At 48.4% G+C, this 13,286-nt stretch overlaps 1 protein-coding gene across 6 annotated transcripts in view; it reads right to left on the bottom strand.

Moving 5' to 3' along the window:
- LOC144149283 (uncharacterized) overlaps window positions 1-13,286 on the bottom strand; it is an 82,621-nt gene that overhangs the window by 22,695 nt on the left and 46,640 nt on the right. For 5 of the 6 annotated variants that reach the window (XM_077680834.1, XM_077680836.1, XM_077680840.1 and 2 more), the window contains 2 exons: window positions 5,593-5,882; window positions 4,032-4,063 (listed from right to left, as the gene is read on the bottom strand). In XM_077680834.1, the coding sequence (XP_077536960.1) occupies window positions 4,032-4,063; window positions 5,593-5,882 (322 nt within the window). The remainder of the gene's footprint in view (window positions 1-4,031; window positions 4,064-5,592; window positions 5,883-13,286) is intronic. The other variant, XM_077680835.1, reaches the window with a different exon arrangement.

Raw genomic sequence — 13,286 nt, 5'->3', positions numbered from 1 at the left:
ACTGGGCGTACTATGTACGTTTGCCACTGTTTCCCCTTCACCAGCGAAAAGCATGGGCCAGCTATATTGGATGCTCTATCTATCTAAAAAAAAAAAGCCCTTGCTACCTGCTGGTATATCTCTATGTAATTTTTCTTGGCGCAAAAGGCACTCGCATGGCCCCGCTGCCTTTGCGCCCTGCAGATAACGCGCCTGTGCCTAACAGAAGGATGTTGGCGAGCTCATTTTTCTTCCTCTTTTTGTGTGTGTATGCAAGCATGACTGCATTGCTGTACTATGTAATAAGTTGCATACAGTGCGTGAAGAGATGAACCTTGCTTGCGTATTTTGCCGATTTGGCTTTGCTGCCAGCCTCTCGCAGTCTTTGGCGCTTTGGTCACGGAAGCGTTTGACTATGGTTGCCCTGTTGTGGTGATTATTACACACAACCACTAGCACCGTTTTGGCGATTCTGGGGCAAATTTTCAGGGAGGAAAAAAAAAAAGTGTATTAGAAAACAGAAAATATGGTAGGTGCCCCTCCCCTAGAGCTGGACTGCAGCTATTTCCATACGCAGGCACGCGCATTGCGGGTGCATCGAAACCAGGTGGACAGCCTACTCCTGAGGAGTTTACTTGTAAAGACAGAGATGAAAATTTTCCCGTCTTGTGTTGCACTTGGAACATCATTTTCTTCGGTCTTCTCCTCCACTGGAACTTTGGCTAACCCATTCATCACCCTGCCTTTCCACACTAAAAAAAAAGCATTGATGTCAGAAAAGTGGCCGATCGTTGGTCTTTTGCATGCCGCAGCGTTGAGTCGAAGCATGGCTCAATGCTGTCTCAGTTGCAGTTCAGAGCTTTGTCCTGTCTTCTCTTCCTGTGTGTCCTCGACTACGTGCGCTGTTAACCCCTCCTAGACGCCCCACCAACTAGCCCACCAAGCCATCCTCCTGAGCTGCCTCAGTCCCAGATCTCTGGCTGGATCCAGCTCGCTTCGGTGCCTCATTCCGCAGCTGTTTATGCACTGAGTTTCCAATGTTGAGCGCACGTTGCTGCCTCCTTCAATGACTGACCCAACCCCGAGTGAACATGCAGAGGCAGCCACCAACCAGGACATTTGCCGAACCCCCTGCATTCCACAAAGCTTGATTTCAGCACCGCTGCCCTATTCGAATGTCACCACCGTGCCTCCTATGTATGCGGCCTACGTTCTCCCCGTCACAAGGACAGCTGCAACTACTATCCTGCATCGCAATTCCGTCAGAGTTCTGATGAAATTAAGGCGGCACATGGGTCTTTGACCAAAAATTTTATTTTTACAGTTATGATGATAAAAAATAGGAGGCACACGTAGTTTTTGTGTAAAACGACTAATTCAAACTTACTTTGATTTTTATATTTTTATATTTATGGTTTTTATATTTATATACCTCTGAAAAGCAGTGCTTTGTGGCAAGACTCGTCTACTGAGCTGATTACTTGCAGATGACTGATAGATTAGCGGAGTCTCCCCTCTCGCTTGTGCCAGTGCTGCACTGGGGGTGTCAAACCTTCGGAATGTTAAGCACACTTGTGATAAGATAAAGTAGTGGAGGGTCCCACTCAACAGCACACCTTTTTATTTTTTGCTCGTGACAATGAGCGGGAAGATTGCAAGGACTGCTGGTGATAAAGCTAGCATCATGGTGCAGTGCGCTGTGCAGTGAAGCTGCATTTAGGGGCAGAGTTTGCGCACAAACTTCCCGCATCCAAAACTAACTCCCAAGTCCTTTTTAAACTGTGCCGCCACTCGGAGACAGGGAAGTTGTGAAGAACGAATCAGACCATTAGGCCTTTTTTGGGAGTCCACCGGAGCTCACCACGTTGTGAATGACACCTGAACAAACGAGTCTATGTGCTCCCCGTGCAACATTGCACATCATCTTACTGTTGCCGCACATTCCGCAGCACCAAGTGGGAGCAGGTTCGACGCATTACTGCCTTTTGGAGCAGCATGGCGCAGAACAAGTGGATTGGGGCAGCGTGGCACAACCCTATCCCAAATGAAAGAGCATCACTTAAAATACCTTGAACCTAAACAGCTTCTCTGGTAAGGCCCTAGAACATTTGAAGGCGGAATTTTTAGATCTACCGGCCAGTACGCTGCAAGAATGAGTGCTGGCAGTCATGACAGTGAGCCGCACAGCGACATACTTATTTTCACTACCCGAAATGAAAAGAGGTACTTGACGACTTGTCCCTGGCTAAACAATACAGTTAAACCTCGTTATAACGAGACGGGCTATAACGAAATAATGGATATAACGAGCAAATTGTAATTCCCCTTGAAAGTCCCCATAGAAGCCAATGTATTTAAAACCTCGTTTTAACGAGGTAAAATTTGCCCGTTACGGGATACAACGAACAAATTTCGCCGAGAAATCAAATTTTGAGCTAATTTTACAACAGTGCGCAACGCGGATTTGAGACAGTGCGCGACGCGGCAACTGTATTAGCAGTTCAAAACTCCCGCCACGCGCGCGAAGCTGGATGGCGCGCCGTGCGGACGCTGCGCCCGCGAAGCCATTCCCACCCTCCTCTCTCTGCGCACGGCATGCAGACAATGGGGCCCTTCGATTTACAGTCTCGGACTCACCGCGGGCTCCCCGAGAAGCAGTCCGACGTTCGTTTTTCCCATGTATCCCTATGGCTTCGGGGAATCCTCGGACTACCCGCGGACTATCCGCGGTGAGTACGAGAAGAGCCCCAATGCACACGGCGCGCGCGGTTGCGTCGCCTTCCTGTCCCCCCTCCTCCCCTGTTCGTATCGCCGACGTCGCTTCATCGTCGTACTGCCCGCATGATTACAACAACGCGAGTGCGACAGGCGGGAAGCGAAAGCGAAAGACTATCACGCTTGAACAGAAGACGGCTATGTCGCATCCGGCGCGATGGAAGGTAAGGTGCACTCCGTGGTAAGGTGGCAAGAGACTGACGTGTGGACGAGTACACTGTCCACCATCGGGAGCAACCGAGAGTCCATCGTCAGTGCTGTTGCACGTGGCGTGAAAGGAAGCGCTAAGGACGGCGTCGGAGGCACTAGATGCGGTGGACGTGCTGCGCCGCTACTTCGGCGCGCACGAGGGCGTGAACATAGCGGCCGCAGCTGAGCGAGCCATCGCTCGCATCAGGAAGGTACATCAACGTCCAATTACGGACTGTTTGAAAGTCTGTTTGAAATGCGAGTTTTGAACTGCAATAAAGTAGGTTCATGACTTTTCCTTTTTATCTCCGGAACGTGTTTATTTTACTGACTACCGCCGTGCGGCAAGATGCTATTTCGCCCGCTTTTTGTTTTAGGATGGTTTTAGGTAACTACAATGCATAATATTTGCAGTAAATGTCGGCTACGGCTATAACGAAATATTGGCTATAACGAGCAAATTGCGGCGCCCCTTCAATTTCGTTATAACGAGGTTTAACTGTACTAATAAAGTGCCGTCTTCCCTATTCTTTTATGCAGCTTATGAATCTGCACGTACTGAAACCAACGGAGCTATTTATATAAGTATGGTAGTGCCATGTTAACACCCTACGTGGCATTGGCTTCAATATTTCCTAAAGTTCCATGCCAAATTAAAATGATTTCCACCAATTAAATGATTTCCACCAAAGTACTACAGCTACAAGCAAGTTGCACTAGGATTGGCTGTTTAATGAGACCAAATCTATTTTGTGTACTGCAAACGGTTTAAAGACTGAGTAGCTTTTGTTCTTCCATGAAGTTGTCAGCCAAAGACCTCTTTTGACGGTGCTTTAGATGGACCCTCCTTCCAACCTAACAGCCGACAACTCGCATATCTTTTTGCAGAATTTTGTTGGGGACAAGCCTACAAACCATGGGGGAAACAAAAAACAATGAAAAGATCCACAAGGGCTCGAGCTAGAAAAACAAGAACCCCTGAACAAATCTTCAATAAGCAAAAATGTAGCTTGTAAGAGTGCAGAGTAAATTTTGAAGCAGCCAAAAAATAAAAAAGGGAGAGAGAAGAGGAAAGGAGCAGTGCTCACCAATCTCAGCATCTGCGGCCCTTGGCCTCTTCCTGCAATGCAAAACAGGGGAAAGATGTTCTCCCTACCCCAACTCGACAATGCAAGCAGTTCAATTTACAGAGCAACCAACGGATTTACCTAAACCTAGGCTGACTTAATTTCACATTAAGGTGGCCTGACAAGAATCAAGATTATGGAAAAATGGAGTAAGCCAGAATCAGCTCACTACAGCTTTATGACCCCTCAAGACCTGCCGGGCTTTTGCGCGCTGGCGGAGAAAGTGTCAGCCTCTGTTTTCATCTCTACAAGGACTTGGAAAGACGCCTATGACGGTACCCAAACAATCCAATTTGTGTGCTTTCCCCTTTCCTATTCGCCAATTGAATGCCACCCCTTTTTTTTTTTACTGAATAAGTGAATGATTTTGGTATGAAACAACAACTAACACCACTCTCAAGCTACACACTACCAGTATCACCAATTTCTTGCAAGAAATGTGCCTTGCGTAGACCTTATTGTATAAGAGAGGCAGAGCAGTTTTCTTGATAACAGTCGCCCTACCGTGACATACTTACTTTCATATTCTTGGCTTCCATATTAAATTTTTCAGCACAGCACAGTAACAATTTCCCGCGCAACTGCAAACAATAACTTAACAATACACCAGCTATAGAGATTGCTTTCAGAATCAAATGAGCAGTTTGAAAGCTTGAACTTGCAGCAAAGCATACCACCCATAAAAGGCCGATCGTATATGGCTGGACAGGAATTTACCTTTGGCTGAACAACAATAAGTGCAGGAGACCTAAACATTTTTTCCTGGTGACCCTGTTATGCACAGGTATTAATTCAGACAACCCTCTCTCTTTGAGAATTATGGCATAGACTCCTGAATTTCTTTCCGTCATACCAGAAGAGATTTGTTCGAATCTATTACGATCGTTACCTTTTCAGGAGAATGTATTACACGTGCAACAGAATACTTGACCACACTGGATTAAGCAGACCGAGTGACAGAAGCACTGTGCTCAACATGTGCTTTCTTCGCAAGCTTCTTCCTGGTGCTGTTGACTATGCCGATTCGCTAACTTCCATCACAATTTTCCCGTCCCCACACGATGCCGTTCCTCACCACTATTTTACCCGGCCGTCAATCATAGAAGTCCTGTCCAGAGAAATGCAACTCCTCTACTACTCACTTGAAGTGTCTGATCTGAGCATCTTTGACTGTTGCAGCACTTTTGTCCGAGCTGTTCAAAATGTGTCCAAAGCCCGAGTGTGTTCTTTTGTGCTGTAAAATCATGTGTGAGTCAGTCATGTGGTGGTGTTTGTTCCGTTGATGTTATTTTCATTTTTTATGCTCTTGTTTCTCCATCCTACACATCTTCCTTTCCTTTGTTTCTTCTGTTGCACCACGCTGAAGGCATCACGTTGTTTGCAGGCACTTACCCAAATAAATAAATAAATAAATAAACAAACAAATAAACAAACAAACAAACAATAAATAAATCATTAAATCAATCAACAAACAAACAAACAATAGACCCTGGTGGAGCGGGGCCAGCTGGGGCGCACGCACCTGGTGGTGGAGGGTCCCCCCTCCCCCGGGTCCCTGGCCTTGCGCTTGGGGGTGGTCTTCCGGGCAGAGGGGCCCCTGCTCACTTCAGGCGACATGGTGGGCATGGAGGACGAGGAGGGGGCTGGGCCCCCGCTGCTGCCACCGCCACCCACTGGCCCCGAGAGGCTGCTCAGGTCGATGTCCCCGAACTGGCGCAGGTGGGGCAGCAGCAGCTGCGCTATGTCCTGGGCCGTCGGGGTGGCAAAGGAGGAGGGGGACGACTGGGGGGGCACCCCACCTCCGGGCACCTGCTGGTAGGGGTGAGATGATGCAGGCAGAGGCACTTCAGTGGAGACCAGCAGCACCACGGCGGAAGGTGGCGTACCGCACAGTTCTGTCCTACACCTCTAAGTATCCATCTGGTGTCCCCAGTTTGGTCTGATTGACTGATTGTGGGGGTTAACAAGCCGACGCTGCACAGGCGATGAGGTGCGTCGTAGTGGAGGGCTCCAACAGATTAATTCTGACCACCTGGGGATCTTTAACGTGTGCCGAAATCTCGACACGCACGGGCAATTTCCAATTTTGGTCGACCCAATAGTCCACTGATTGGTGGGACTACATAGGAACAGGCACTGTTGTTGCCGTCATAAACCGGAGAATACGTCAACCCCCTAAATTTGAGCTTGTTAAGAATGCTACAAGAAGCATAGTGCGAAAAAAATCGCCAGAAACATCATCATATCTAGCATTTCTGGTCCTTCTTTGTCGTCTCCATTCCCGGCTGTTTGAGTCACTCATCAGGGCTGTCAGAATTTTCCTTGGAAAGCAAAACCGTTGCACTTCATAAAACTGCGCATCGAAATTTTCAAATATTTAATTTCCTTCACAGTCCTTGGCACACCAGCTCCATCCCTGCACGGCTAATGGTTTCCAATGTGACTGTGGCAATGATCAAGTGAAGTCCACCACCCTGTTCCCTAACTCAGGATGTACCCCCAAATGTCCACGACATGATTTCTCCAACAAGCAGCATGGCAACAACTTGGGCGATCTACTTCTGCTGGAATTGAATGCTTTTCTGAACCAAGCCCAGCTGCCGCTTGGGCCTTCCATTACACCTGAAACACAGCGGCGAACTGTTGCCGAGTTCCAACCAGGGGTGGAAGCAGGGTCTAGCGTTTTGGAGCAGGCACGGGAGCAGCAAAAGTCTTATTTTGGAGCAGCTTTGGAGCAGCAAAAATCCCATTTTGGAGCAGGTTTGGAGCAATTTAGGGGCTGCTTCGGAGCACTTTTGGAGCACACTGACGGCCTTAAATAATGCGGCTGAGCGCACTTTTAAGAGCAACTAATCCAAAAAACTGCATGAAAAATGGAATAGGCCAGAATTATTTAGAAGGAGCGCCATAAATTAAATAGGAGCTGGCACCTTAATAATACCCTTTACTCGGGACTGAAACCTGCTTTTAAGTGCGAATGCACTTCTTAAGCGAGCCTGAATCGTCGCCGCAGTCGTCCGCATAGCAACAGCTGCGGGTGCGCGCGCTCCTCGTCTTCCCTAGCAACGGGGGGAGATGGGCGCGCGCTACTCTCCTCCTCCTCTCTCCGCTCAGTGACTGCGGGTGTTGGGCGCCTCCTCTCCACTTCGGGCGGGAGAGCTCTCGCTCGCGTAGCGGGCGCTCCGCATTCCGACGCGTGAGGGCGCTCGTGTAGCCCTCGCCGTAACGGCGGGCGCTACTCTCCTCCTCCTCTCTCCGCTCAGTGACTGCGGGTGTTGGGCGCCTCTTCTCCACTTCGGGCGGGAGAGCTCTCGCTCGCGTAGCTGGCGCTCCGCATTCCGACGCGTGAGGGCGCTCGTGTAGCGGCCGCGTGGCGCGGGAGGGTATTAGTCGAGCGCGCGCCGTCGTCGAGAGCGGTCGCTGGTCCTGCATCTCGATAACGATGATGGCGGACCGGGCAACGGTACCAGCAATAACGAGTGAAATATCTTTCTTTGTAGTTGTGTGCGTGTGTGTAATCTCGACTACTCATTAAGATCACGATATCCACCGTAATCGCGCAATCAACAACCGTGCATTCGCACTTACACACTCTCCCCCTCGGGGAAGTGCGAGGGAATTTTTTTGCCAATTCCTTTAAATGTAGCGACTTTTTGGCCTTTATTTGTATAATCAACACTATGTTACTAACAGTGGCTGCTTTTTTAAATTTTTTGGTAAAGTAGTTTCGAGCTAAAACAATCGCGTGCTGTGCGCCGCCCCGCTGCCGCCGTAACCGCAACCGTGAAATCAGGCGTCGTGAACGTGCCCTACCCGAGCGGCGCTCGCCGAGCGCGCATCGCCTCGCATCGATATTCCCCAACAGGAAGACGGGCGCCGTACAATATGATGCCGTATTTGCAGCAAGCTGCCGCCGCTGCGTCGACCGAGAAGGCAGGCATCATAGGCAGGCAAAGGTAGGCAGCGAACGAAGATGGCGATTTCACGATGCCTCATTCCGTAATAGACGCGAAGGCGAAAGCGGGCACGGCATCCCATCAAGAGACCCGCTTTCGCAGTCGAGTCGGGCCTCGTCGGCGCGCGAACGAGTACGGCGGCTGTGTGGCGCACTGCACGCAACTGTTTTAAAGGAAAGTGATAGCGGCCGCCGCAACACTCCAGAGGAGCATGCACATGCGCTCAGTATCGCAGAAGAGCCCTTCGCACGGAAGCTCGCGTCGTCGCGGTTCTCGGTTCGTGCAGGTCCCGAAAAATTAGACTTCAATCACCACAGTAACTGCGTACTCGCGCAAAAATAATAAAAAGAAAACTACTGATGCGAAGGATGTGCGAAGGGGTCGTTCATCTTACTTCGAGCAGCTGCAAATTCCAGATGCCATGCCTCAAGTTATATCACTAGATAACTGTTCAAAGTACTTTTACTCATGCTGGTGACAGCCTTCCGGGAAAGCCGCGGCGATAACAACGTTGCGATAAACTCCACGAGGAAACCACGAGTGCACCGAACTGCCGTGGCTATGGATGCGGCGTGGATGCGGCTGCGTCTATTGTGTAGCAAACACTAGTGCTGTCCGGACGACGACAAGACTCGGCTAAATTTGGCGTTTTATGCTCTCAGTGGACAATAATCGCACAAATTGCCGTTTCTGCGCAGCTTGGCGTAGCAGGGCAAATTGGCGCACAATGGCGCAATTGGCGCAGCAGTTCCACCCCTGTCCAACACACATCGCACGGGTACTGCCACAGTATAAAATACAAAATAACAAGAAATAAGATTTATTGATAAGGAACGAAAGAATTTGGCGTGCAGAAGATAGTGCCACCGTGCTGGTGTGGGCAATGGCTATAGTGGGACACTTGCACCCTCATGTTTGCGAAACTAATATGTACGCTGTGCCAATGACCGCTAAATAAGATTAGGGTTGACTTCCGTACAAATCTTCTGGGGGTAAAAAAAAAGAAAAAGGAATACCTATACTCCAGTTTACGCGCCGTATTACACACAACCTTCAAGATATGTATGTACTTCTCTTATCTTGCTGTACCATAACACACACAATCACAATCCAATCAGTGATGGCTTCCAACACATCATGTCCTTTGGAAGCAAATGCGTGGCATTGCTGGCGACAAAATCTCTCAGTTGCTGTCTTATATTCAACCGAACGCACCACGCAACTTCGAAAAGTAAGGGCTTAGGAGGCCACCTAAACGGATATTTAACTTTGTTGCATCACTAGGTGTCTTCAATTTTGCTGCACTCGCTGCACTCATTCAGGTAGTGCAGCACTCGCCTCTTCGATTTTCGAGCGCAGCGCGCACCGCCTGCACTTTTCTCTTCGATTCACCGACGGTGCAGAGAGTGCAGGATGAGTTCACGGCTTTCCCTGCACTTCCCCGAGAGGAGGTGCAGAAGCAGACGACAAAAGTGCAGGACCGGTTAACTGGCTGAACTCATTCGGAACTCGTGCAGAAAGTGCAGGCCAAATCGAAGAGACCTATTGCTAACCACACAATGCTTTAAGGGGAGACGTGGGTCTTGAAATGAACTTTTTTATTAATTGGTCTGTGATAATGAAAATCACTGTGCATATGTGTTTTGTCTTCCTCATTTCAAATATGTAATTAGTTTTCAAGTGGTAGAATTATTTTTTGAGTTATAAAGAAAACACTGGAGCCTAATTAAGTAATTTCTTACGGGCCTTTAAGGAACTTTTTATTCAATTTTTTTTTAAATAAATGGTATGGATGTGTAGCTTAAGACCTGCCATGCATGCTGAAGCTATTTATATTCCTGTAAAGATAGTTGATTGGATAGAATTAATCTAATTATGCCAAGTACAGTTTTCTGAAAACTTAATGACCTCTAATTATTACTCATAACATTTATTTGAGGCAAAATGAGCCAATTAAAATAGCTTCAGCATGCAGTTCATTTTATCCCGAATTCAACGGTATAACACTTGTAGAAATCCTTTGAAAAAAACTACCTCAAAACCCCTGTAAGGCTAGGCACATATGCAAAAAAAGGGAAGCTGAGAAAATCGCAGTTGAAGTTGTACTACAAGTGACAGATTTATCTATTGAGCATATGAAAAAAAGAAAGGTTCTAGAATGTAGCTCGCTTTTCGCTCAACACGAGCATACCAAGTTTGCTGAAATCAATTGATTGGAAAATTATGAAATCCTCTTGTCTACAGATGGCACCTGGCAGAAAAACTGAACAAAAGCAAAGCCAGAACGTTGCTTCAATTTTTATGCTGTTGGCAGCGCGCCGTCACTCTTTGGCGACTAGGGATGAGGTCCCGATCGTGCACCGCAGTTGTAAACGTTTATTTTGTTATGTTAGTGCTTCATTTGTAGCAATCAAATCGGATTTGCATCGCGTGAAGTGAGTTGCAGCGAAGGGGCTGGTAACGGAATGCCCGCCACAGCTCTGTGACGTGCATGCGCTTGGCTAGGTGGGATAACCACGTTTTCGGTTTAATCTACTCGTATATCACGTCACCAACGCACATTGTGCACAGTGCGAACATTTATAATTCTCAAATCGCTCATCTATATGTTAACCTGCCGACGCGGAAGCGCGCGCCGGAGTGCGGGCCGACCCGCCGCGGCATCGTTGATAACAGAATGAACACACTTCCCTTGCGACGTCGACATGCGGCATCCTCCACTTTATCATTTCTTTTCTTTCTATTTGCTGCTGATCGAAAGATAGACGCACCTTAGTGCCCCCGCAGGCGTAATCATATCGCTACGCTATCGTCTCGGCAGCCCGCGCGGGCGCTAAGCCTACCTCCGTATCGGCGCCGTTCTCACGATAAGTCGTCGTTACAGGAGCAGAAAATCATATTTCAGGCGCTTTTAATAATGCCTGTTCTTCCTTTCGGTTATCGATAGACATCTTTACTTTATTTTTACGCCATGCGGGGCTTTTGCCGGTCCTCGCACAGACGAATACATGAGCCGTTGCCCCGTGATGAGAGTGCCGAGCAGACGACCCACGGCGCCCAGCCAATGAGGTTGCGCCCTGCGGTCACGTGCAGTCAGTAACCAATTAGGCGGCGCGATCCGTCTCTTTTCTACCCCGGTTTTACTCGCAACCAACGGACAAAACGGAGTGGTTCTGGCGGGGAATTGAAAACGAAAAGACGCGCTTTCGAATGAGACCAAGATGGACGCCGTGGCGCATGTAGAACCCGAGGGGCGCGTCGTCGAAAAAATGCTATTTTCGCGTCGAATATTGGCCGATTTTAGTGGGCGTCGGTGCTATAAATTGATATTATGGCTCAAATACGTACTCCTGGGTCTGGATATTTCGCTAACCGGTAGAAAAATAGCTCTACTTTCCGAAAATGGCGATTTCTAAAAATCGATTTTTTGGCCAAATTTCGGGATTCCAAGACCCGCGTCTCCCCTTAAAGGAGCACTGACACCAATTTTCGGCGTTAATATTATTATACAGTTCGCTTCCTTCACTCAACAGAATACCCTGGCTGAAATATGAGTGGCCTGCGACGCGAAGAACATAGTTCAATTGGATCGCATTTATCGCGCCGACGGAGCAGCGCGCGGAGCGGCACTCAGCAAATGGACATCAGCGTGACATCACTCCAGGAGAGAAAAAAGAAGTGACGCGACAGCGCTCGTCAAACACTCGTGACGTCACTTCAAGCGCGCGGCCCCACGAGCGGCGAGCGGGCGCAACACCCTCTCAAGCGGGCGCCGGTGACGTCCGCACAAAGCGGTGAGGTCAGAGCGGGAGGCTGTCATATGCGCCCTTCGGGATGAAAGCGCGGGAATTTGAAACAAACGATTTTCAGGCCGTTCAATGTAATTAACTATCGCGCGCTGAAGTATTTGAAGTGCTGTTTCAGGTTCGCCAGACCATATACATCGATAAAAGCAATAAAAGTGTAACATAAAATTTTCGTGTCAGTGCTCCTTTAAGGGGGGACGCGGGTCTTAGGATGGTCCAAAATCGCGAAAATACGCATTTTGGGAAAAACACATTTTTGAAGTCTTTATACCTTCAAGCACCTACTCTAAAAGTTTCACCGCTGAATTTGATCGGGAATAACCTCAAAAATGACTTTGAAAACGCAGCGGGAGCCGCAAAACGCCGAAAACCGGGCTAAAAAAGATTGAACTTCGCGCGCGCGCCACACTCGAAGCAGACTGCCGGCGGCGGCCATCTTGGGCTCGCTTTGTAGCTGATTTCTTTGTGCGTATTTTGCGCCATCTCAAAATGGCGTCGCATGGGGAGAACGAGCGTTACCGCCGATTTACTGAAGGTCGTTTCGGAGCCGCTGATTGGCAGGAGCACGCGCGCTCGAGTCGAGCCCCCCGTTCCGCGTCTCTTCGCTTCCGCAGTATTTTCAATTCGGGTGCGTTTTCTCTGCCGTTAGTGACTGCGATTCTGTCACAACGTCTTTATGTCTCGTGCCGCAATGCCTGGAGACCTTTACCTCAAGGAACTACGCGCTGCAAGCGTACGAAAACACGATGGAAGACGCCGTAGACGGCGGTGCCGAGATCGCCTGTCACGTACGAACCTGGTCCGAGAAGCGCCGCGTGGAAACGTCCAGATTTAGTTAGCTGTTGTGCTTTGGTTATATTTGTGGGGAAAAAAAAGTCCGCAGCACAACATGTTTGTGCTTTTCTGTAGTTTGCATCGACGTTGAAGGAAGTGCAAAGAAGGAACTACCGTACGTGAAGGTTCAGCAAAAAGTGCAGTTTTCCAGCGCTGTTTACAAATGTTTTTCATTACTTGCATAGAGCCTTCCTGGTTATGTTTGGGGTACGGTTGCATACTTTGTTTTTTTTTTCTTTAGGAACAGAGTGACATGGCGATTTTTATATTGGGCCATGCTGTAGCAAGAGTTAGAAACTAGATTTTCCTTTCTTAGTTTGCAACGTCATGCTCTGCCTTACTGAGTGGTTCACTATCAGGCTTTTGACCTAGGATGATAAGACTGGTATCATTTAATTTGCAATAAATAGATCTAGCAGGTGATGCTGTTTGTATGATGCTGTTTGTATCACTCTGGTATCCATCGCCAAATCGAAGTCCACCTGCAGCTCTACAGTTTATTTTGTGAGGTCACGCTCTTCCTTGCGTGGTGTTTCCTTATCTTACTCTTTAGCCAGGATAACAAGACTGGTATAATTTAATTTGTATTGAATTGGTCTAGCAGCTGATGCTATTTGTAT

Source organism: Haemaphysalis longicornis, unplaced genomic scaffold (assembly GCF_048455015.1).
Source record: "Haemaphysalis longicornis isolate Haplotype H1 unplaced genomic scaffold, Haemaphysalis longicornis Haplotype H1 scaffold_8, whole genome shotgun sequence".
Taxonomy (NCBI): domain Eukaryota; kingdom Metazoa; phylum Arthropoda; class Arachnida; order Ixodida; family Ixodidae; genus Haemaphysalis; species Haemaphysalis longicornis.
This window is presented reverse-complemented; position numbering and strand designations above follow the sequence as displayed.